Here is a 25,470-nt window from a genome sequence, read left to right as displayed (position 1 = left end):
TTTTATTTAAATAAGTGATTTTGTTTCTTTTCATTCCCTCCCACCCCCCGCCTGTATTTTCCCTTCGATCCACAGGGAAATGGGAATGCCCTTGGCACCACTGCGACGAATGTGGCAAAGCCTCCACCTCCTTCTGCGACTTCTGCCCGAACTCCTACTGCAAGGAGCACCAGAAGGGCGCACTGACCGCTTCAGCACTGGACGGCCGCCTCTGCTGCTCCGAGCACGACCCGAACTGCCCGGCGGAATTCGACGACTCCTCCTCCGTCAGTCTCCAGAACAACTCGGCGGCCGAGGACACCGGTGAGGAAACCAACGAGTGAATGCTTCCAAACGGGGTTGTCATGGACTGCAATACTTATCGGGGCGACCTTTAGTGTTCTGCTAGAAAGGGCTCTGGGGATTGTAAATCATGCAGAGTGGAAAACATGGAGATTTCGAGGGGAGTAAGTAAAGATGACCAAAAGATTGTTTTGATTTTTTTTTTTTATTTGGACACCTTAAAGTGACAAACCCAGTAAATGCCCTGTAAGAGTTATTGTCACAACAGGAAATAGTGCTCATTTTTGTCTTTTTCTAAATTGTTAGGTGTATTGTGGTATTTGTGTCCGACTATTGATGTCGGAAGGGAAACTGCCCGTGTCCACTGAAACCAAAATCTAAGGATAATGCTATGTACCTTGTTTCAATAATGTTTAAATTAAGACTAATCATGGTTGGGGGGTGTGGGGGGTGCGGAGGGAAGAAGACAATGTGGGAATTCCACGTGGGTTCACTGGGTGGTCAAGTTGGGAAATGTGACACCCACTCCCTCCCCCCCCCCCCCCCCCCCAAGTCTAAGATGGAAAGTGGATTGTGTACAGCACTTTGTTAATCGGGAAGCATCTTGCAGTGGACCAGGATCGGGAAATTAAAAACCTATGTTAGAAGCGATCATAAACTGCCAGATGAACAGATCATGAGCCTCCTAACATTTGACAAGGCAAAGAAGAGAATATGAAGGGGTTTAAATCCCACAACGGTATGCAGGTATGAAGTCTAACAGTAGCTGGTAGTGTAGTGTTTTATTTGAGGTTCGGATAATGCAAACAGCCCCAGCTTTGTCCTCTTGTGGCTTCGGATGTCACCCGAGCTCCGAGGGTGGAACACACCTCCAGATTTTACTTCTAATTATTAGTAATATTTACAGTCGTATTTTCTCCGCACGTATACGTGAGCATTCTAATTCGAGTTTTGCCTTTTGGAGTTCATATTTTCTGTTATCAGCACTACCATTATGGCTACAGTTTGACAACGTGATTTTATTATTTTTATACATTTGTATGTAAAAAGCAAAATTATGATAGAAAAAAATCATGTTTTTTTTAAAAACTGAAACTTAAAGTGTCATCTTTGCTCTTAACAGAGTGTTTTGTGGACAAATAAAATGCTCTTACTGAGTGCAAGTATTCCTAGAATCATAGAATCATACAGCGCAGAGGGAGGCCGTTCGGCCCATCATGCCTGTGCTGGCTCTGAAAGAGCTCTCCAGTTTTTTCCTCCTTCGTTGCTATTGAATCTGCTTCTACTGCCCTTTCAGGCAGTGCATTCCAGATCATCATAACTCACGGTGTAAAAAAAAATAAATCTCCTCCTCTCCCCGCTGGTTCTTTGGCCAATTATTTTAAATCTGTGTCCTCTGGTTACCGACCCACCTGCCAGTGGAAACCGTTTCTCTCTTGAAACCCCTCATAATTTTGAACACCTCTATTAAATCTCCCCTTTAACCTTCTCTATGAATCTATGATTCTACGATAAAGTACTCCTGTATATAATAAACATTTAAATATGTCTGTATATTTAAAATAACCTTATACCTTTCACGTTCTGATACTAGAACTGCGGTAGAATAAACTTGTGATCTTTGTTTTTCAGCATTATTCACACATTGTATTTAATGGCAAAAAAAACCTCCTCATCCATCACAGGTCTACGTGTTGCAAATTCAGGGTATCTGTTCAAAAATATGTCTCTTGGTAAAACTGCCAAGTTTCCTCAGTTGCTTCGACTGGATTTCATCTTGTGTTTATTTCCCCCCCTTTGCTTTTCCCCCCTTTCTTCCGCTGGCTTATGACTCATTGCTGAGCTGTGACTATTGGGTACTGCCTACCTTGGGTGACTCCCTGCCCTGACCCCTAGCTGTGCCATCCCCTTCTAAAACCAGCAACATCAAAAAGGCAGACAGAGCAACTCCTATGGAGTAACTGCTTATTGCCAGAGATGCGTACAGGATAGCGAACCTACGGGCCAGTTTGGACAATATTTTACCTACGCATGTCTCGGTCCAAGAACGTTTGATTTCCACCTCCTGGCTCTTCTTTGTTTGCGTCTGCATAATGCCCACACTGAGGGCTCGGGGCAGTAAGACACCTGTGTAGACATTAGATAAAATGGCAGCTGACTCAAGATTGATGAGGAAGGGGGGTGGGGCGTCTTTTTCTGATTCCAAATGGGTCTGCACTTGTGGGTCTTCCCCCTTCCCAAAACCGCGTCTGTCTCTTGCATCCATTCCCAGTCGGCCTCCAATTTATGTACGGCGCTGTCTCCAATTCCAAGATGCGGTGGGACCTACCAACCACGCACAATATGCATCCAGTCTAGTCCGATAGATGGCCAATTTCACCCTGTTGAGATTTTGCATTGGTGGTGGTGTCTCTCGGTCTCGGTAGGGTTTTCAATTACCAACAGTGGGAGATTTCCATTCTACCGATTCAGTGCACACTTGCTGGAAGGAAATGTCAGTAGCTGGTCATTGAAATAGTTTTCTCTCCTTCCCCCACCCCACTGCTTTCCCCCCTCCCCTGCTGAACCAGTTTTGCCTCTTGTGCTGCATTCTGTCTGTCGGGCTACTTTAGAGTCCTCCCAGATTTATAAATTCTGCGTTTCATCTTCCACCATCTTTGCTTTTCAGCAAAGATTTTCATGTGAAACTACCTTCATTTTGAATGACCTTTTTTTAATGTAGTCTTGTGTGGGCTCTCTCTCGCTTCCACTGAGTCTGTCGCAGCTCCCTGTGGAAGAACAGCTGAAAGCCTCAGAGGTTTCTTTTTAAATAGAGCCCATGTATGGAAGGTGTGAAAATGTCTACTTGTCCTCACTGGGTTGTTGCACTAAGTTTCTATGGGTAGAGATGGGTACCATGCCCTCCCCCTGCTCCCACTTTGCCATGTTTGATAAATCACCCATGCCCCAGACCTCTTGGCAATTCTAGTTACGAGCCCAAATGATCCATCACCCAGCCACATCCACAAATCCTGCAGTACATATGTCCTCCCTGCCCCGTTCTCCTGCCAATCAGTGGAAGTAGAGCTGGCCAAGAACTGGATAACTGTAAGGAACGTGGCACGTGGTGGATTTGGTGTTATTGGGAGGCCAGCGGGTGAGAGTATCACTCAGTATGGGCAGATTGACCCCAAGGAGAAACAGCTGCATATGGCCGTAGTCTAGGGTGGCCTGATAGATAGGCAGACCACAGGTAAACCTGGATGGATGCCTTCAGACGTGTAAAAATTGACCTTTGTGTTCCCATAGCCCCAGTGACCACTACACCGCAGTCCCGAGGAACGGCTCAAGGCCTGAAAGGTCGTCTGACTTTTTCCGCAGATGCTGGCAGGACTGCTGAGCATTTCCAGCTTCTTAAGTTTTTGTTTCCACCACATAGCAGTTTTGTTTCATAATCGGACAACCTGACCCATCTCTCCCACTAGCAACTGGCTCGGAGCACTGAACTAGGAGCTTATAATGTCTTGTGTGTACCTCTGTTTAGACTTCTCATTTTGTCGTGCAATTGTAACGTTGAATACACTACGATGTGGACATGCAGTGTGCCACCAATCCAGCGAGGGAACTCCGTTTTGTCTGCCTGGAAGGTGATTCCCCCCCCCCCCAAGTTAGAGCTAGCGTTTTTTAAAATAGTTTTATAAATTGTTTAAAACCCATCTGCGCACACCCATTTTAACAAAAGGGGCCTTGCAACAGTTGTGCGTGGCCGCCTAAGCAGCACTTTTAAAGCGGCACGGTGTACAGTCTCTTGTGTCAGGCAAGCTTTCATGAGCGGTGCGCGTAGATGGGGTTGGGTTGGGTGGGGGCAGGGGGGCGGGTTCAACGAATTGCAGCTTGGCTGCTGACCAGAAATAAGCCTCAAAACCGAGGGTGGGAAAAACACGGTCTCCACGCCAACCCCACCCCTGCCTGCTCTGCTTGGCAATCTGTTGAACAAGAAATGTTAGATGAAGTATATTTTATAGGTAGAGAAGGATGCGCTAAAGGTTCCTAACTGAACTTGATTTCCACGAAGAATCATTTGAAACCTGAACTTTGGCGCGGGTAAATGAGCCAGTGGTAGATCGGTTAAGTTGCTCCCTTTCCCCTCCCCACCCCTCGCCCTTTTCTTAAAACGCCAGTGCATTAACTTGAAAGTGTGCTGCCAATGCCATATGTGACTAAATGGTTGGATTGTATGTCATGTGACACTAACTTTCTTTTTCTCTTTGGTATTTTTTGACTGTTGTTGACTGGTCTGGTTTTATCTGTCGATAGGATGTAAAAAAATTTCCATGCAAAAACTCGGATGCTACTTACTGTCTCCCATCGTGTCCTAGTTTGAAGACTCCCAACTTGTAACCCAGCACAGGGGAGGGGAGGGGTATTTCCAAGAATGTTGAAGTTTACTCTTTTAATTGTGAATGGCGAGCATCATCATCAGATGTGTTGGCAAAATCAGAGAGATGTTTTATAACATGTGTTGTCCTTAATAAATTAAAATATATTGAAAAAAATCTTGCAAAAGATTACAAATGGCTTGTGGAATGCATTTACAGTGGAAGGATGAGGACACGTTGAGCATTCAGTATTAACGCGGTGTTAAGTCCGGGAGGAAGCCAGATAGGAAGTTTATGATTGTTTTAAAAAATAAAATATTTTTGCAGAATGCGCTCTTTTTGAATAGCTAGGAAATCGCACTGCCTCTTTTCCCAAACCTGAATCAGGGGTGCTACGTGTAATCCCGTCATTTTCCTCCAGATCAGGTGATAGGATAAAGCAAAGCGTGCAGGCTAATTGTTCTCTGGACAGGCGAGTTCTTGAACTTTCCAACTCTTCCCTCGTTTCTGAGCGATCGCCCGCGTTGATTTTTAAATCCACATGCACTTATCTCGCTGCTGAATATTTTCTGACGAACCAGATAGGTTTCGATAACCGGAGGCCCAAAAAGCAGCCTGTAAATGGCCAGAAAATGTGACTACACCTCATGCGCTTTCAGCACTTCATGCTGGCATAGGAAAAAAAATTCCTCCGGTTGCAAGGCACGAGTGCTGTGCTCTGAACACCATTGTTGAATGTTTGTCGCTCACTGAACATTATAAAAATATTAATGGGTGGTTGTGGAGCCAGTGCAAGGGACTGGACAACCTCAAGTAGGAAAACTCGACCTTAATTGCACCCTCGAAGGGTATTCTAAGCCGTGCTTTGTTGGTCAGCATGGTTTATTATTTGAGTTTTACCTGTATCCCCCTCCAACCTGCTAGTTTTGCTTTAGTTGCAATACCTGATGGAAAGGGCTGTCTGGCGATTCTACTAGATTATAATGCTGGATATGAGTTTGTTGTTGGGAAGAGATAAAAGATGCTCTTTTACTGTATAATAATACTCGTGTAAATAACTGAAACATATGAACAGGGTTTTAACCTATAAAGTGTTCCCTTCTACACAGAGACTGGGATATTTTCCATTTATTGCGTCTGTACCCTGGCCCATTTCCACTTGTCCCACAACACTTATTGGTGAGGCAGATTTGCTCGAATTAAGAATGTGAGATTGGCCATGAGATTTTTATATATAGTTAGAACTAATGACCCCTCTCAGCCATCAGCAGATTTTGAACACTAACTGAATCGTTTGATGTACAAACTTTTGAAAGCCCAGAATTCAGGTTACAACCATTTATCATGAAAACCGCGACGCAAAGGGGGAAACTGGGGCCGGTTTAGCAATCCAGTCCTTGTTAGAAACGGGAGCACTTGTACATATACAGCATTGCCTTAATTTATTGCATTATTTGGCGTTTGCTTCAAGCACAATGTTAGTGATTCTCGTTAAACCATGAGGCTGCGTGACATTGCATGAAAGGACATTGGTTCTGATCAGATTGGGGTGGAGGCGAGGGGATTGAGGAAAACAAAACGGTGAACTCTCACATCTGGTCTGATTCTGCAAGGGATTGGACACTTGCATGAGGTACTGAGAGATTGGGCTGGTCCACTGGGTTGTTTAGAGGTTGACTGAGCAAGAGTGGTACAGTTATGGAAGTGGTTGTCCTGTCTTGTCTTGCTCTTGGCTGGGTACAGTTCTGGAAAAAAAATGGCATTTATCGTGTGTTTACAAGGGTTATGGCATTGGCGAAAGGGGCAGGTTGATATTGGGTGTAAGGGGTGTTAGCACAGCAACAGTCTCAGAAACCAGGCCTGGTCTGTCACTCGGATTGGAAGTCGGTGCAAGAGTGCAGGCTTTGCAGTGGATGGCTGTCTGATTTGGGTTTTATTGGTGGAGGCAGTGAAAACGATGACTTTGTACAGTCTTCTGCACCGATCCTGTAGGACGATGATGCTGCATCAATTCTTCCATTTTCAAATCATGATCTGATCATTGAGAGTCACCAGGAAAGTACAGGTGAGTGTTGTTTGTGGGGGAACGTGAGCCTCATCTGACAGCTTTCAGAACTCGATTTGGAACTGTGGGGGGGGGAAATAGACAGAACCTCATAAAATGAAGCACTTTGTGATAAGTATATTGACTCGTTTTGAATTTCAATTCACACTTAGGATTGCACGGTTTGGTTTTGTAAGAGTGTGAAGTTATGTTAATAGGATGTTTCTCTGGTTAGTCAGGCTGGACATTCTGTAGCAATAGAGGCCTCGGGCAGAAACCTCCCCAGGCTCGAGTTGTAGGGTCGCTTGGGACTTGAGATCGCCAGCTCCAGTGTCCAATCCCAGACAGTCGTACCCTGGTTACGCTACCAATCTGTGAGGGCCCTTTCCCGACTGTTTAGCTTTTAAATGTCTAGAGAGAGAGGCCCAACTTCAGTCGGCTCGGGGCAAGTTCAGAGAAGTGTCTGAGGGAATTCCTCATGGGAGGAGAGGTCTGACCCAAGTGCTGCCAGAGTCCCACTTGCAGGGACCCCCCCGCACACTGCTGCCCTCCAGCGTCACGGCCCAACTCCGCAATCAGGTAGCAGCTCCTATGTGGCTACTCCGTGATGCTGGCGTTGTGGTATAAATAGGCCTTCAGTTTTATACATCTGGATTCGTGCCCAACATCGCAAGGGCATCAGTAACACTTGCAAAAAGTGCAGAAAACACATTGCACTTAAAGCTTCCTTCTTTTGGATGCCGTAAAGCTGTATTTGCGAGATAAAACGCATTAAAATCCAGCTCTAAGGGTGTTGATTGGCAAGAATTATCACCGGTACTAAAGAGTCGCTATCCTTTTGCTTGACTTCACACGAAGTGTCTAAGATTTTTTATTACTTGAAAGTTCTGTATTGTTTCATAGTTCTATTTGTTTTTGTAATTTTATTTATAGGTAGACAGTGCTGCAGTATATTTTTGTATTGCCATGAAAGGTTGACTAATTGGAAGTCAAGACGGCTCATTATCGAGTAGTGAAGCGTGTCTTGAAACTACTGTGTACAACAGGATGAAGTTGCACAGCAATCGACGAAAGCAGATTTTTTCTCTTGTATTTCCCATTTATTTAAAATATGAAGTTTGTACAGCTTGTTCTAACTGGGCAGGCTTTCTTTAGGAGAATAACTAACTGCTTGGAAAACAAAGACAGGATTTGGGGATTCAGAAGGCTGGCAGAACACACCGACTTCTCTTATCGAACCACTCGGGGTGGGGTATTATTGTAAAGACAATCTAGTGGTGTTCAGAGTTTGTTGACGTGCAGCTCTTAAACCTTGTCGTTTCCACATGTAATTGCACAGAGTGTGAAAACTTGCAGCTGTAATGAATGTAGAGACATCGCCCCCCTCTCCTTGCAGCTGTAATGAATGTAGAGACATCGCCCCCCTCTCCTCGCTAATTGGGCTGTTTGTAATAATCTCGCCCGTGACTGTATTCTATGTGTTTGAATGTAGGATTGTTTAAATTCTTTTGTATATTATTCGTCACTGAGATGGCTTTTTTTTTTATAAAAGAAAATTTTATTTCAGATTACAATTGGAATTTTGCCATGGTTTGATTCCATAAAAGGTTCATTCCGAAGATTTGTAATGACATTCCATTGATCTGAAGGGAAACAAATTACAGACTTGCTTGATATTGATTTCAATAAACAGTTCTCAGTGTTCAAATGGAGGGTCTGCTTTCTATGCTTGTTTAACAGAGGCACCATTTGCAGGCGACCAGAATGACTTGGATTTATTTAGCGCTTTTAATGTTTTAAAAAATATATATATTAACTACATGCTTTACAAATAGGGATTGAGGCGGAGCTAGGGAGAGTAGGTGGGGGTGACTGAAAGCTAGAGAAAAACCACAGATTTTGAGGTTGCTTTTAAGTGCAGAGGTTCAGAAGCGAGCTCCAAAATGTAGGACGGAGGAGGCTGATGGAAGAAAACCTTGCAGAACCATTTCATGTTCGCCGAGTAAATTGGTTGGACGGAGGTACCCTTCCCCCCCCCCCCCCCCTCCATTCCAAAGACAATGCAGCAAACTCGAGGAAACCATAATAATCCCTGCCACATCCTGAGGCAAAATGATCAAACCCACACACCTCTATCTCCCTCAACCTCATAACCAAGAAAGCTAAGTTTGAGGCTCCGACTGAGGCTTTTGCTATATCTGTAATTTGAAATGGTTATTGATTGTTTGGAGCATTTGCTGATAAAAATACACATATACAGGTTAAAGTATTCCTTCTGCCAGATGGCTGTTCCCCTCTGGGATGGGTGACTTTGGTAAGTAAGAGTTCCCTACGGTTCTTTGACAAGTTCTTGAGGGAGGAAAATCAGGGGTTCTCCGCGTTTTAGCTGATGAGCGACGGGCAAAATTGGCATAGGTTTTTTGCTGGGTTGATTTACCTCCCCCCCCCCCCCCCCCCCCCCCAAGGGATTGGCTTTTTCCAGAAGTTGGTGAAGTGGCACCATTCTCGTGGATGGAGTGAGCAGTGACAGGCCTTACCGTCTGAAACTGAACACAGGGAAAGCTTTTCACCGCTCGATACTAGAAGCTTTATCAAGAGCTTCTGTTCCAAGCACCCAGTATGCGGAACTTGCACTACTTCACTGCCGGGTCTGATCCACCGCTGGGAGTTACTCTACTGTAACCCAAGCTGAGTTGTGCCTTCAGATTCTTTTTGTCTTCCTGTCTGTAAGAGACCTTGACCTTTAAAAGATGCTGGTTTCAGATTAGGAACTTTGTCTTAAAAGCAAATCTCAAACCGGTCCAAGAAAATGCAGGTTTGCTGCTGTCCTCGTGCAGTGAAGGGATGCACGTGTAGCGGGCAGCTTACGTTACTGGCCCTTCTACTTCCAGTGGTTGAAACCTCACACTGAACATCAGCTTTCCTTGTGTTTCCAAACTATGATTAACATATTCAACTGGTGACTGTTGAATGGATTACAGCCCATGTAGTTCCAGGATTTTACAGCAAGCTATTTATTAATACAAGACTTCAATTGTGCAGCACACTTACAATAGTAGATAGTCCCTTTTAACAGTAAAATGGCCATGGTGTGCTTTAGAATTTTACATCAGTTTGGTACAATGTTCTTTTGACGTGACGGGTTATATGACAATCTGGTGGTGCAATGCACAGAGATGCTGCCAAATGGAAAATGCTGCAGAGTTCAGGGACTTCTTTCTTGTCCCCCACCTCGATTCCAGAGAGACTGGCTGTGGCTCCATTAGTCCACACTAACACACGACTGCCACTACCCACTGGACACCCATTTATAATGTATTTCCCTCACATACAAGTCAACCACAACTATTTCCCAATCGAGAGAGAGTGGGTTCAGGTGGTATTTACGATTAGTTTTACCAGTTTTCCTCCTGCTGCCCTTAGGACACACTGCAGTCATATCCTTCCCGAGGGGGCGGTGCCCAGAACTGAAGGCAGTACCCCAGATGTGGTTTAACCAGAGCTTTATATTGCTGTAACATAACTTCTACCCCTTTGTGTTCCAGCCCCCTGGAGACAAAGGCCAACATTCCATTTAGCCTTTCTGATTATAGGTGTGAGGAAATTCACAGGCAATCTACATAAAATTCACGCTGTTACACGGGAAGCTTCGGCCTGGATATCGGACTTAGATAGTGACATTTGATTTGCTTTGTCACTACCATATGAAAGATGATTTTTCTAGCTGATTTCAGTGTGGGTGCTACCTGCAGTCACAGATGATTGGCGCGTTCAGTGACTTACTGGTCTCCATTGAGTTGCTCTGAGAGTTCTGTCGTGCCTTGTAACTTCTTGCATTAGAGATGGCATAGAGTTCAATGGCAGTAGCCTGACTCCTATATATCACAAAAAGCCCGTGGCTTTTAATCTGTGTTACACCCAAGAACGTAGTATGATTTCTGCGAAGGCAGCTGAAGGAACAATATTAGATTACAGTGGTGAAGAAAACTACCATGTGTAAATCACTGCAGCACTTTCCATTTAGCGTCTGAAATATCTAGAGCTGAGCTTTTCTTTCAATTAACAAAACAACCAGGCAATACCACTCATTTAATGATGAGGTATTGTTTCTGCGCGTACAGTTAGATGTATTTATACACAATCTTCTTATCCACCGTCTGCACTTCCATCTTGACTGGACATTTATACAGGTAGGAGAGGAGAGTCTCGGTATAGCCTATCAGAAAATAGAACTTTTGCGGCGGCAGTTTCTGAATGAAGATGGCGCAGATGACAATGACGTTTGCTCTTCTCTTCATCACCACTTCGTTGGCCAGACATCCGTGGAACGTTCCATAAATAAACTTGCGGATGAAAACATCTTCTATCGTGCGGTCCGCAGCTCCTTCTTCGCTATCCAGATTGCCTGAATCAAGTTGAAGATATTTAATATCCTTTTTAACTGTGTGCTGCACTGGCAGCTCTCAGGCGACATTCAGCTAATTCCAAATCACAACACAAGTATTTACCAGACTGCCCTCAACAGCGCCACCCTCAGGCAGATCTGCCCAGAACCTCTTGTGTGCCTGATTAATATTTCACTTAATAGAGGGTAGAACTATTTGAAAAAAGAACAGCATAAGCAGATTAAATAGCTTTTAAATATAAATCTTTCAACCGTATCTAATTTAATATTAATATGCATTAACTTCTTTAACAAGCTATTCTGTTAGTGGTTTATTGGGAAGCTGTAAACAATTTTATTGCCCTAAGTACATTCACTGCATTTTTATTAACTACTACTTTTACGGTGTTCCCGGGGCATTTCAAAGAGCCGCATGCAGAAGGCAATGCTGCATCCAAAGAAAGAAAATAAAGTTACATAAGAAATAGGAGCAGGAGTAGGCCCTTCTAACCTCCGCCATTCAATTACATCGTGGCTGATCTACCTTAACTCCACTATCGCCATTTCCCTTGGGATCCAAAAATCTTTCAATCTCTGTCTTGAATATATTCAACAACTGAGCCTCCACAACTCTCTGGGGTAGAGAATGCCAAAGATTCACCACCCTCAGTGAAGAAATTTCTCATCTCAGTCCTAAATGGCCGACCGCTTATTCTGAGACTGTGACTCCTAGTTCTAGACTTCCCAGCCAGGGGAAACATCCTCCCTGCATCTACCCTGTCAAGCCCTCTAAGCATTTTATACTTTTCAATGAGTATACTTTTCAATGAGATCACTTCTCATTCTTGTAAACTTTAGGGAATATAGGCCTAGGCTACTCAATCACTTCTCAGAGAACAATCACTTACAAGTCACTTACTTGTGTGTTGGGACAGCCAACTTTTCCTGTGAGCAATGAAGTGAGGTGGATGTGCCTGTTCGTAGGTAACTGGCTTATCACCCTTGGCAACACGAACTCGGGCAGCGCGGTTCTGGAAAAAGGAGTCCATGTTTTAGTGTCTATTGCTTATTACACTGAATCTTTCAGTCCATTTCTCTCAAAATCAGAACAAAACACACACACAATACACTGCACAGAATTCAACAGTTGGATAGCAAGTGTTGCATCATGAAATGCCCTAGGGTGCATTTTTTAAAATTAGTTTCTAGGATGTGGATGTCTCTGGCAAAGCAAGCATTTATTGCCCTCGAGAAGGTGGTGGTGAGCCTCTGTCTTGAACCGCTGCAGTCCATGCAGTTAAGGTACTCCCACAGTGCTGTTACGGAGGGAGTTCCAGGATTTTGATCCAACGACGATGAAGGAACGGCAATATATTTTCAAGTCAGGATGATGTATGACTTGGAGGGGAACTTGGAGGTGGTGGTGTTCCCACGCGCCTGCTGCCCTTGTCCTTCTAGGTGGAATAGGTCGCGGGTTTGGGAGGTGCTGTCGAAGAAGCCTTGGCGAGTTGCTGCAGTGCATCTTGTAGATGGAAGTGTAGTAGAAGTGGTGAACACCGAGCAGGAAGTAGGAGTTAGCAGAGGTAACTTTAGGCAGTCAAACAGGTACGTTTAGGAAGAGAATATAAAAACAGATAGTAAGAGTTTTTATAGTTATATAAAAAGAAAAAGGGTGGCTAAAGTAAATGTTGGTCCCTTAGAGGATGAGACTGGGAAATTAATGGTGGGAAATATGGAGATGGCAAAAACACAATGAATATTTTGTATCAGTCTTTACAGTAGAAGACACTAAGAATATCCCAACACTGGACAAACAGGGGGCTATGGGGGGGGGGGGGGGGAGGAGCTAAACACGATCAAAATCACTAAGGAAGTGGTACTCGGTAAAATAATGGGACTCAAGGCGGATAAATCACCTGGCCCTGATGGCTTACGTCCTAGGGTCTTGAGGGAAGTGGCGGTAGGGATTGTGGATGCATTAGTAATAATTTTCCAAAACTCCCTGGACTCAGCAAAGGTCCCGGCAGACTGGAAAACTGCTAATGTAACACCCTTATTTAAAAAGGGCAGTAGACAGGAGGCTGGAAACTATAGACCGGTTAGCCTAACATCTGTGGTAGGTAAAATTTTGGGGTCCATTATTAAGGAGACAGTAACAGGACATTTGGATAATCATAATTTAATAGGACAAAGTCAGCATGGTTTTATGAAGAGGAAGTCATGTTTGACAAATTTGCTGGAGTTCTTTGAGGAAGTGACATATAGGGTGGATAAAGGGGAACCAGTGGACGTAGTGTATTTAGACTTCCAAAAGGCATTTGACAAGGTGCCACACAAAAGATTATTGCTTAAGATAAAAAATCACGGGATTGGGGGTAATATTCTGGCATGGATAGAGGATTGGCTATCTAACAGAAGGCAGAGAGTTGGGATAAATGGTTCATTCTCAGACTGGCAATCAGTGACTAGTGTTCCGCAGGGGTCAGTGCTGGGTCCCCAACTCTTTACAATCTATATTAACGATTTGGAGGAGGGGACCGAGTGTAACATATCAAAGTTTGCAGATGATACTAAGATGGGAGGGAAAGTAGTGAGTGAGGAGGACATAAAAAACCTGCAAGGGGACATAGACAGGCTAAGTAAGTGGGCAGAGATTTGGCAGATGGAATACAATACTGGAAAGTGTGAGGTTATGCACTTTGGCAGGAAAAATCATAGAGCAAGTTATTATCTTAATGGCAAGAAACTGGAAAGTACTGAAGTACAAAGGGATCTGGGGGTCCTGGTGCACAAAACTCAAAAGGTTAGTATGCAGGTGCAGCAAGTGATTAAGAAGGCCAATGGAATGTTGGCTTTCATTGCTAGGGGGATAGAATATAAAAATAGGGAGGTATTGCTTCAGTTGTACAAGGTATTGGTGAGACCGCACCTGGAATACTGCATACAGTTTTGGTGTCCATACTTAAGAAAAGACATACTTGCTCTCGAGTCAGTACAAAGAAGGTTCACTCGGTTAATCCCGGGGATGAGGGGATGGACATATGAGGAGAGGTTGAGTAGATTGGGACTCTACTCATTGGAGTTCAGAAGAATGAGAGGCGATCTTATTGAAACATCTAAGATTGTGAAGGGGTTGGATCGGGTGGATGCGGGGAGGATGTTCCCGATGATGGGTGAAACTAGAACTAGGGGGCGTAGTCTTAGAATAAGGGGCTGCTCTTTCAAAACTGAGATGAGGAGGAACTACTTCACTCAGAGGGTGGTAGGTCCATGGAATATGCTGCCCCAAAAAGCTGTAGAAGCTACATCATTACATAAATTTAAAACAGAAATAGACAGTTTCCTAGAAGTAAAGGGAATTAAGGGTTACGGGGAGCAGGCAGGAATTTGGACAGGAGTCTAGGTTCGGATCGGACATGGCCCTGTGGGTAGCGGAGCGGGCCCAGGGGCCGTGTAGCCTGATCCTGCTCCTATTTCGTGTGTCTAATTCTGTTAGATTCAGGAGATGGTTCTGTGATAGTAGATTGGCGGTTAGGATCAGATCAGCCATGATCTTATTAAATGGCGGAGCAGGCTCGAGGGGCCGATTGGCCTACTCCTGCTCCTATTTCTTATGTTCTTAATTCTACATGTAATACCCACTGGAAATGTTATGTACGCTGTAAGTATGGTTATCAATCTTTAACTTAGACACTGTATTATCATTGTTATAAATCCCTGGGTTAAAGTTGCCCATGTGAAGGTACGGCAAGAACTTTTATGGACACAATGTGACTAAGAGCAGACTTTCCATAATTCTGCACCAGTGTCAACTGTTGCAGACAGTGAGGCTGCGCAGTCTCCAGGCAGAAACCCCAGGAGGAAGGGGTGGAGTCGGGGTTTTCAAGCGGGAAAAAGGAGCGACTGGAAGAGAAGAGGGCAGGAGCTCTGAAAAGAGGGCTCAGGAGGCAAATGGCTGCTGCATCCTGTCCTGGGTTTCCAAACTCGGCTGCCGCCCTTCGTATTAGTAGCTCTGCATCCAGAACTCAAAGTGGGATTCAGTGATCGTGAAGAGAATTCAACGAAGGGGTTCGGAGTCGTAAGTCTTGCAGACATTATACATACCATGAGCTTCAACTTAAGCGCGCCAACGAAAGAGTGCACTCGAATTTGGACACAGGGACAGATTCTCCTTTGAATCCATGTAAATGGAGAATGTATGTTTATTATGTCTAGATTCATTCTAATGTATGCAAATGTCTAATTCAGTTCATTGAGCTGTAATCTTCTTATACTGTCTGACATTAAAACTATAAAGTAAGATAATTAGAATTAAGCCATTGTAGTAGTGATCTCCTTACTGGACTATAGAATACTGTCTACAACAGAGACCACATCTCACATATATCTAGAGAACCGTGAAGGGATTACATTTTGGGGGCTCGTCCGGGATCGTGGTCTATTTATGTCAGTAAACTAACAGTATTGAATGCTCATTGCTAAGAGAGTGGTTTGTGGTTTCTACTGGGCTGTTTTGAGCATAAAAGATGGATGTTATTGAGGTTGAAGCTTGGTGCAAACGGAAGCAGATAGCTACTACCCATGTCATTGTGCTGAATGGTGTTGCTAACGATGACCCTGATGATGTCTTGCTAAGGGCTCTGAATTGTGTCAAAGCCTTTGGAAAGGTTAGGATAGTTGAGCGCTGCTTGGATACAGCTACTAAGAAGCAGTTTGTGTTGATCCAGACATCAGAGAACCTGAGAGGTCATGGTTTACCTGAGGCAGTTGGGCTTTCTGAAGAGGCTGGTCCCTGGCCAGTTCAGTTTGTCCCTATTACTACTAAGGAAGAAGAAGGGTTTCAGACCAAGTTGTTGTCATTCTTGAGACAAGAAGGAAAGACTGTTGCTGATGTCAAAGGTCTGATAGGTCCTTCGGCCCTGGATATGAACACTCAGTTGGTCAGTGCCATTAGTTCTCTGGTGGATAAATGCACCAATCTGCCCTTCGAGGCTCAGGGATACCGTAAGCTCCATATGTTCTCAGGAGTGAGACCAACTCCCAGTGGGGAAGAGGAGTACGACGCCTGGGCTGAGCAGACCCTGCCTCTGCTAGAGGAGTGGCAGTGCAGTGACAATGTGAAGAGGCAGAGAATAGTAGAAAGCCTTAAGGGTCCTGCTGCTGACATTGTAAGATTCTTAAAGGCGCAGAACACCTCTGCTACTTCCTTTGACTACATGCAGGCTCTAGAAACTGCCTTTGGAACTACTGAAACCATTTCAGATTTGATGAGATTCAGAAGCACATTCCAATGTGAGGGAGAGAAGCTGTCCAGTTATCTGCTGAGAATAGACAAACTGCTGCATTGTATGTTACGGAAAAGAGGGATTGAGTTGCCTGAAATGAATCTTCGCATACGCATGACCCATAAGTTGCGAGATCCACCTACCTTCACTGAGCTGCTAAGGGAAGTCAGAGAGGAGGAGGATATGCTTCAGGCCCGGAATGTAGCAAAGAGTGCTGTGATGTCCAAGCTTGTGACTCCTGTTACAGTTCCTACTCCTAAGGGTGATGTCAACCCTGAGATGGAACAGCTGAAGAAGGAAATAAATGTCATGAGAGCCGAGATGGCATATTTTCGGTCTAAGCCCAACACAGAAAGGGATGACGCACGGGTGCAAAAGGTTGAACACCCTGCGAAGTCTAACAGCAAAATGAATGATTCTTCTAAAGGATATCCCCATGAAGGAGATAGACCTGGAGTCTTTTGTTATAACTGTGGAAAGGATGGACATTTCAAGCGAGAATGTAGAGGTGAGGAAAATCTAAAAAAAGTAAATGACCGTCTCATAAAACTTACCAAGAAGTCGGGAAACTACAAAGGGGCACAGTAACGGAACGGCCTGCTGTCCCTGTAGTTAAGACATGTTCCGCTAAGTGCAATAATAGACGAGGGGATATGAAAGACATCATACCTGAAGGTTTAGTAGGGCCGAGTTCTGCTGTATCAATACAGATTGAAGGCATTTATACTAAAGCTATCCTCGACACGGGTTCTCAGGTTACCATACTGTACAGATCCTTCTATGAGCGATACCTGACGCATTTGCTGTTAACCCCAATCAGTCTTCTGCAGATCTGGGGCCTTAGTCCTGCTGATTACCCATATGATGGCTATTTGTCGCTGAGGTTGGAGTTCTTGGAAGCTGATGTAGGGACCACTGAGACCATTGATGCACTTGTGTTGGTTTGCCCTGACCCCATGGTGAAAGGTGAGGTTTCCATACTGGTTGGCAGTAATACACCCATAGTGAGACGACTCCTGACAAGCTGCAAAGAGCAGGGAGGTGAAAACTTCTTGAGCACCAGACACATTCACCCTGTTTTCAAAAAGGCTTTTGAGAAACTGCCTGAACTTTCTTCCGACGTAGATGATAGCAAAAGAGGAACTGTGTGGTACGTTCGAGCCAAACCTATCACCCTGCGTCCTGGAGTGGCTAGAATCTCTGGGATACCAAAATTCCCTGGAACGCCAGGTACTGAAGCCATTCTGATAGAGTCACCTGATGATCCTGCAGAAGAGTCACAGTTTCCAAATGAGCTTCTGGTGAGACCAGAGTTGCAGACCCCGACAGCTGTGATGTCAAGGAGAGTTACAGTGACCGTGAGGAATATGTCAGGCAAAGGAATCACATTGAGGAAAGGAATGCCGATTGCGCATCTGTTTCCTGTAAATGTACTGTCGTCACATGTGAAGGAAGAGTCCAAAGTTAACTCAACCGGAGATCTGACACCCTCCTCCTTCAACTTTGGAGATTCATTCGTTCCTAAAGAATGGAAGGACCGATTAGTCAGGAAGATGATGGAGCGGAGAGGAGTTTTCTCTACTCATGAGTTTGATGTTGGTTGTAGTAAGAGTACTCGCCATTCTATCAGAATTACCGAGGATAAACCCTTTTGGGAGAGGTCTTGACGGCTGGCACCAGCTTACATCGAAGCAGTGAGACAGCACCTGTCGCAGTTAAAAGAAGCCGAGATCATTACCGAGTCCAGGAGTCCTTATGCATCTCCTATAGTGGTGGTGAGGAAAAATAACGGAAAGATTCGGATGTGTGTGGACTTTAGGACGCTTAACAGACGTACTATTCCCGACCAATATACCGTTCCAAGAATTGAGGATGCACTGGCTTGTCTTAATGGAAGCAAGTGGTTCAGTGTGTTGGATCTCAGAAGTGGATACTACCAAATACCGATGAGTGAATCGGACAAAGAAAAGACAGCCTTTATATGTCCAGTTGGGTTCTACCAATTTGAAAGGATGCCACAGGGAGTTTCAGGTGCTCCAGCAACTTTTCAAAGAATAATGGAACAAACAGTTGGGGACATGAACTTGCTCGAAGTATTGGTGTACTTGGACGATATCACTGTGTTTGGGGCAACCCTTGAAGAACACGAAGCTCGGTTGCTGAAAGTGCTTGGTCGCCTGGAGGATGAAGGTCTCAAGCTATCATTGGACAAGTGTCAGTTTTGCCAAACATCCGTGTCCTATGTGGGGCATATTGTATCACAGGATGGAGTAGCCACAGATCCATCCAAGATCGAAGCTGTTACCACATGGCCCAAACCGAACACAGTGACTGCCTTGCGGTCATTTCTTGGGTTCTGCGGATATTACAGGCGCTTTGTGCAGGATTACTCCAAAGTGGCCCATCCTCTGAATCAGCTGCTGGCTGGTTACCTCCCACCAGCCGAGAGGAAGAAAAAGGCTAAAGGTAAAGAGAACAAGGACTACTTCAAACCCTCTGAGCCTTTTGGTGTTAGATGGGATGAGAAATGCGAAGAGGCCTTCCACACCTTAAAGCAAAGTCTTACTCAAGCCCCCGTGTTGGCTTTTGCAAACCCACAGCTGCCATATGTGCTACACGTGGATGCCAGTCAAGAAGGGTTGGGTGGTGTGTTGTATCAGGACCAAGGAGCAGGACTGAGACCTGTAGCGTTCATCAGTCGCAGTCTTACGCCATCAGAGCGTAACTACCCAGCTCATAAGCTAGAATTCTTGGCGTTGAAGTGGGGGGTGGTGGATAAGCTGCAGGATTATCTGTATGGAGCGAAGTTTGAAGTGAGGACAGACAATAATCCATTAACCTATGTGTTGACTTCGGCAAAACTTGATGCCACCGGCCACCGCTGGCTTGCTGCACTATCTGCTTATGACTTTAGTCTCAGGTACAGACCTGGGAACCAGAACATTGACGCAGATGCTCTGTCTCGTCGCCCACACTACCAGAAACCAGAGTGGAAAGATGTTGCTTCAGCAGATGTGAAAGTAATGTGTCAGATGTCCGTGGTATGTGGACCAAAGAATTCATTTCATGCCCGAGAGATTGACCACTTGGGAGCGTCAATGCATGCTGTTCCCCAGGCATTTTGCAACCTTTCCAGTTTGGATGTACAAAACTTACCCATGTTGTGTTCATCTGAAATATCCAAAGCACAACAGGAGGATCCCTGTATTCATGAGGTGTTTTCAGCTCTCCGTCTGGGTGATATTACACAGATCAACAAATCAAAACATCCTGACTGTCGTCTGCTCCTAAGAGAATGGGACCACTTGGAAATTAAAGAGGGAGTGTTGTGTAGAATCACTCACCCACCCACTAAACCATGTCATTCACAGTTGGTCCTGCCTGAAAAGTACAGGGAAATAGTGATGAAGTCTTTGCATGATGACGCAGGTCATCTGGGAGTAGATAAGACCTATGGGTTGGTCAAGGACAGATTCTATTGGCCGCGTATGAAGTCTGCGGTTGAGGAGTTCTGCAAGTCCTGTGCACGTTGTGTCCAGAGAAAGACTTTACCTAAAAGAGTTGCTCCTCTGTTTCACATGCAAAGTGATGGACCTCTAGACCTTGTCTGTATGGATTTTCTGTCCATCGAACCCGATTCCAGCAATACCGCAAATGTCTTGGTCATTACAGATCATTATACTCGCTACGCCCAAGCTTTTCCCACAAAGGATCAGAAAGCATCCACCGTTGCCAAAGTGTTGTGGGAGAAATACTTCATCCACTATGGACTGCCAAAGCGAATACACAGTGATCAAGGTAGAGACTTTGAAAGTAGACTTATACATGAGTTGTTGTCCATGCTCGGGATTGAGAAGTCAAGAACAACGCCATACCATCCTCAGGGAGATCCTCAACCTGAGCGGTTTAACCGTACTTTGTTAGACATGCTTGGAACGCTGGATTCAAAGCGAAAGAACAAGTGGAGTCGGCACATTGGACATCTTGTTCATTCTTATAATTGTATCCGAAATGACGCTACTGGTTTTTCACCGTACTACCTCATGTTTGGACGTGAAGCGAGGATGCCGGTGGATTTGTGTTTCGGAGTATCCAGTGATGGCACATCACAGAGAACTTACCTCAAGTATGTATCTGACATGAGAAAGGAATTGCAAGCTGCTTATGAACTTGCCGAGTCTGTTTCTGCCAAACAGAATAAAGGAAATAAGCAGAGGTATGACCAGAAGATCCGTTTTTCCCAACTCATGCCTGGTGACCGAGTTCTCATACGGAACCTAGGACTTCAAGGGAAACATAAGTTAGCAGACCGCTGGGCTTCTACACCTTACATTGTTGAAAGTCAAATGTCACAACTACCTGTGTTTCGGCTAAAACCTGCAGGTGGGAATGGACCCATAAAAATACTGCACCGGAATCATATCCTGCCATTGGGACAGCAAGTGCGTCTGGATCCGCCAGCGGATAATGAGCCGACACCTAGTAGGAGAACCCTGCAGAGAAGAAGAAGAAAAAAAACGAGAAACCAGGAAAACTTTGTTCCAGAAGACAGAAAACCCATGACACAGTGTGTGGATCATGAGGAACCTGATGAGTCGGAAGATGAAGAATGGGATCTATGGTACGACCTCCCAGAAAGACACATAAGACAGAATCTGGATGAATTGTCTGAACCATTTAGCTCAGACTTGGACATGGTCTGGGAAGAACCAGATGCTTCCGAGAAGGAGATAAAAGAGACTGAAAGACATGATAACAAAGGAACCAACGCCTCCAACGTAGTTGAAGGAACTGAAGACCGGGTATCCGAAATAAGGAGCTCACAGCGAGTTAAGAAGGTTCCTGAAAGATTGACATACAGTACACTAGGAGTGCCAAGTGTAATAATAGCCCCTACGGTTCGATATGTTACCTCCCTTTATACATGGTTGGGAAGCATGCAACCCCTTATGTGTAAAGTTCATTAGTCATGGGGACATGCCTATATTTGGTGGGGGGGGGGGGGAAAAGAGTGTAATACCCACTGGAAATGTTATGTACGCTAAGTATGGTTATCAATCTTTAACTTAGACACTGTATTATCATTGTTATAAATCCCTGGGTTAAAGTTGCCCATGTGAAGGTACAGCAAGAACTTTTATGGACACAATGTGACTAAGAGCAGACTTTCCATAATTCTGCACCAGTATCAACTGTTGCAGACAGTGAGGCTGCGCAGTCTCCAGGCAGAAACCCCAGGAGGAAGGGGTGGAGTCGGGGTTTTCGAGCAGGAAAAAGGAGCGATTGGAAGAGAAGAGGGCAGGAGCTCTGAAAAGAGGGCTCAGGAGGCAAATGGCTGCTGCATCCCGTCCCGGGTTTCCAAACTCGGCCGCCGCCCTTCGTATTAGTAGCTCTGCATCCAGAACTCAAAGTGGGATTCAGTGATCGTGAAGAGAATTCAACGAAGGGGTTCGGAGTCGTAAGTCTTGCAGACATTATACATACCATGAGCTCCAACTTAAGCGCGCCAACGAAAGAGTGCACTCGAATTTGTACACAGGGACAGATTCTTCTTTGAATCCATGTAAATGGAGAATGTATGTTTATTATGTCTAGATTCATTCTAATGTATGCAAATGTCTAATTTAGTTCATTGACCTGTAATCTTCTTATACTGTCTGACGTTAAAACTATAAAGTAAGATCATTAGAATTAAGCCATTGTAGTAGTGATCTCCTTACTGGACTATAGAATACTGTCTACAACAGAGACCACATCTCACATATATCTAGAGAACCGTGAAGGGGTTACACACAGTATAAGGGCATAGCGGTTGAAGACAGAAGGAGATGTGCAACAGACCAGGGACACAAGATTGGAAGTGGGAAGATGGCATGCATTGTTGGGGAAAAATAAATCAGAGTTATGGTGGAGGGAGAAAAATTTTAGACTCTACTGAATTTATTCTCTCCTAAATATTATAGTGGGAGATAGTTGAGCTGTTATTGACATCTCCAAGTGTTTTACACTTTAAGCTGTTGTTTAGGGACAGACTAGAATTGTTACTTTGAGTGACACTATGAATGGGAATAGCGGGCAGAAAATAGGACTCCCCAATTATGAGTGGGAAAGTCAAAGACTCTAACCTGCAGCTGAACGTTGTAACTAGGGAAGACTGGAAAGCATTAGTAATTGTAGCGATTACTCACATTATGGTTACAAGCAATAATCCTTTCTAAACATGCACCAGAAGACTAGATTTAAAAACATGGAGAAATAGAATCGGATTTTGGCTACTAGTGCCAGCAGCCATTTCTAGACTACAAACCTACAGTGAATTCATTTGAAATTCACTGCCTGCAATTAGAATCATAGAATCTTATAGCACAGAAGGAGACCATTCGGCCTGTCGTGCCTGTGCTGGCTCTTTGTAAGAGCCGTCCAATTTAAATCCACCCCCCAACTTTTTCCCCATAACCCTACAAATGAGTCCTCTTCAAGTACATGTCCTCTCTAGTTCTTTTGCCAATTCTTTTAAATGTATGACCTCTGGTCAATTACCTCTCCATTTGTCCTCAAGACTTTCCCCCCCACCCCCTCCATCATTTTGTCTTCTCCCTCTTTCACCAGTTAAAGGTTCATCAAAGTTTGCCTCAGGTCAAAGGTTAGTTCAGTGTGACCGCAGACATTTGACTTCAAATGATGTTACGACTGCTCAGAGGATTAGTCATAACCAGCCGATACAATGATACTCATACTTGTAGTCCTTTTACCTTGAAGCATGATGCTGTTGTCTGAATACTCCTGCTCCACGCACTCCCACATCGCCAAGGTGACAAAACCTGCAATTCCAGTTTACAGTGTTAGTGTCTTCAAACTGGGTAATTTTTTTTTAAAGGAAGCTTGATGCATGCTTAAATTGCTAACTTCATGAAATAGTCACATGAAATCAAAGTTTTCCTCCTCAGCAAGATTTACTGAACTTGGTCTTCCTTCACTCAATAGTTTAGACTAAATACTTTCACTTCCATGCAGGCCGACACCCGTCATGACTGACCAGCTAATTTATTAATGCACATGAACGAATGGCAGCACAGCAGAGGACCAGTTCATAGAATCATAGAATGATACAGCACAGAAGGAGGCCATTTGGCCCATCGTGCCTGTGCCGGCTCTTTGAAAGACCTATCCAATTAGTCCCATTTCCCTGCTCTTTTCCCCATTAGCCCTGCAAAATTTTCCCCTTCAAGTATTTATCCAATTCCCTTTTGAAAGTTATTCTTGAATCTGCTTCCAGTCAGTGCATTCCAGATCATAACAATTCTCTTCACCTCGCCTCTGGTTCCTTTGCCAATTACCTTAAATCTGTGTGCTCTGGTTAATGACCCTTCTGCCACTGGAAAAATTTTCTCCTTATTTACTCTATCAAAACCCTTCATGATTTTGAACACCTCTATTAAATCTCCCCTTAACCTTCTCTATTCCAAGGAGAACAATCCTAGTGACTACACTTTTTTTTATTTGTTCATGGGATGTGGGCATCACTGGCAAGGCTGGCATTTATTGCCCATCCCTAATTGGCCTCAAGTGGTGGTGAGCTGCTTCTTGAACGGCAGAGGGCAGTCAAGGGTCAACCACTTTGCTGTGGGTCTGGAGTCACATATAGGCCAGACCAGGTAAGAATAACAGATTTCCTTGCCTAAAGGACATTAGTGAACCAGGTGTGTTTTTAAGACAATACGTAGTTTCATTACTGATACTAGCTTTTTAATTCCAGATTTATTTAATTGACTGAATTTAAATTTAAAAAGTACTTCATTGGCTGTAAAGTACTTTGGGACGTCCTGAGGTCATGAAAGGCGCTATAGAAATGCAAGTCTTTTTTCAGATCTTCTCAGCTGCCACAAAAGGGGAAAAATCAAACGAGGAATGCTGATGAACGGTTTGCCCTCAAACTATTCATTTACCTTGTCTCTGTCCAGATGGTGATGTATTTCTAGCATTTTCTGTTTTATTTGATCTGTGACAGCTTCTGTGTTTTATTTTAACAAATTACAGTCAATTCTCCCAATCACCATCAGTGCCACTGGAGGAGAAATATCCGCAAACATCGTTATAAGCAACTCATTTCTTCTGTTACTCATATCAGATCAAATATAAGTTTTATAAAACAAGCATCGACGGCACAGAATGAATATTATGAAAAAAGATTCTGAATATCTTAAAAACCCATTTATTTACCAGCAGATTGCGGCAACTCCGAGCCACTGTGGGCGCCGCCATGTTGGATTCGCATAGGATCATGGGGCTGCGAACTAACAGATTGCGATATTTCAGATACATATATTTCATATATATATATATACACACACAGATATAGTTATTAAAAGCTGTTCAATAATTACAAATAAATTAGCCCTGAACGAAACAGTTTGCGCTAATTTGTTGGGATTATGGCAACGGTCATTGCGCGCGCTGGGGGGCGGAGGATGGAGCTGTGCGCATGCGGGGTTGCCGGCGGGGCGGAGGTGGGAACTATGCGCATGCGGGGTTGCCGGCGGGGCGGAGGTGGGAACTATGCGCATGCGGAGTTGCCGGCGGGGCGGAGGTGGGAGCTGTGCGCATGCGGAGAGGAATTGAGAAGCGGGAAGACGAAGCGTCGAGCGGTGAGAGATGGCACAGTGAGGTGTTCGCCTGAGCGGCGATATCGGTTTTAAAAGCAGCGCCTTTTCTTGGGCTTGGAGTTCTGGCGACGGGGACCGTGTCTTTCACTGTGACCGAGACAGAGAGAGAGAGAATCCCCGCCAGCCCAGGGCCATGGGGAAAGGGGGGATAGGAGAAAGATGGGGAAGGGGCTGGGATGGGAAAGACGGGGAGGGGATGGGAAAGACGGGGAGAGGGAGGGGGGGAGGGAAAGACGGGGAGAGGGAGGGGGGGAGGGAAAGACGGGGAGAGGGAGGGGGGGAGGGAAAGACGGGGAGAGGGAGGGGGGGAGGGAAAGACGGGGAGAGGGAGGGGGGGAGGGAAAGACGGGGAGAGGGAGGGGGGGAGGGAAAGACGGGGAGAGGGAGGGGGGGAGGGAAAGACGGGGAGAGGGAGGGGGGGAGGGAAAGACGGGGAGAGGGAGGGGGGGAGGGA

At 44.8% G+C, this 25,470-nt stretch overlaps 2 protein-coding genes across 10 annotated transcripts in view; one reads left to right on the top strand and one right to left on the bottom strand.

Annotated features, from left to right (window-relative positions):
• nsd3 (nuclear receptor binding SET domain protein 3) overlaps positions 1-8,392 on the top strand; it is an 84,548-nt gene extending 76,156 nt beyond the window's left edge. For 5 of the 7 annotated variants that reach the window (XM_085971142.1, XM_085971144.1, XM_085971137.1 and 2 more), the window contains 2 exons: positions 76-303; positions 3,571-8,392. In XM_085971142.1, the coding sequence (XP_085827268.1) occupies positions 76-303; positions 3,571-3,716 (374 nt within the window). In that variant the 3' untranslated portion in view covers positions 3,717-8,392. Of the gene's footprint in view, positions 1-75; positions 1,914-3,570 lie in introns of those variants that run through there. The other 2 variants (XM_085971141.1, XM_085971143.1) reach the window with 2 other exon arrangements.
• A 1,290-nt stretch (positions 8,393-9,682) lies between these two features.
• mrps24 (mitochondrial ribosomal protein S24) lies at positions 9,683-24,812 on the bottom strand. 3 transcript variants are annotated; one of them, XM_085971145.1, is made up of 5 exons: positions 24,738-24,812; positions 24,574-24,647; positions 23,106-23,174; positions 11,988-12,099; positions 9,683-11,089 (listed from the first exon to the last, which is right to left on the bottom strand). In XM_085971145.1, exons 2-5 carry the CDS (start codon positions 24,634-24,636, stop codon positions 10,806-10,808), a joined length of 528 nt encoding a protein of 175 aa, XP_085827271.1. In that variant the 5' UTR covers positions 24,637-24,647; positions 24,738-24,812; the 3' UTR covers positions 9,683-10,805. The 3 variants fall into 3 exon arrangements, with proteins under 3 accessions (XP_085827271.1, XP_085827272.1, XP_085827273.1); XM_085971146.1 differs by lacking the exon at positions 24,738-24,812 and adding an exon at positions 24,300-24,418 and having other exon boundaries at positions 24,574-24,602; XM_085971147.1 differs by lacking the exons at positions 24,574-24,647; positions 24,738-24,812 and adding an exon at positions 20,713-20,846 and having other exon boundaries at positions 23,106-23,179.
• Positions 24,813-25,470: the final 658 nt, after the last annotated feature.

This window comes from Somniosus microcephalus, chromosome 30 (assembly GCF_052327205.1).
Source record: "Somniosus microcephalus isolate GS21.2 chromosome 30, FLI_Smic_1.0, whole genome shotgun sequence".
In the NCBI taxonomy this organism is placed as follows: domain Eukaryota; kingdom Metazoa; phylum Chordata; class Chondrichthyes; order Squaliformes; family Somniosidae; genus Somniosus; species Somniosus microcephalus.
The sequence above is the reverse complement of the archived record's forward strand: the minus strand, read 5'-3'. Positions and strand labels throughout refer to the sequence as shown.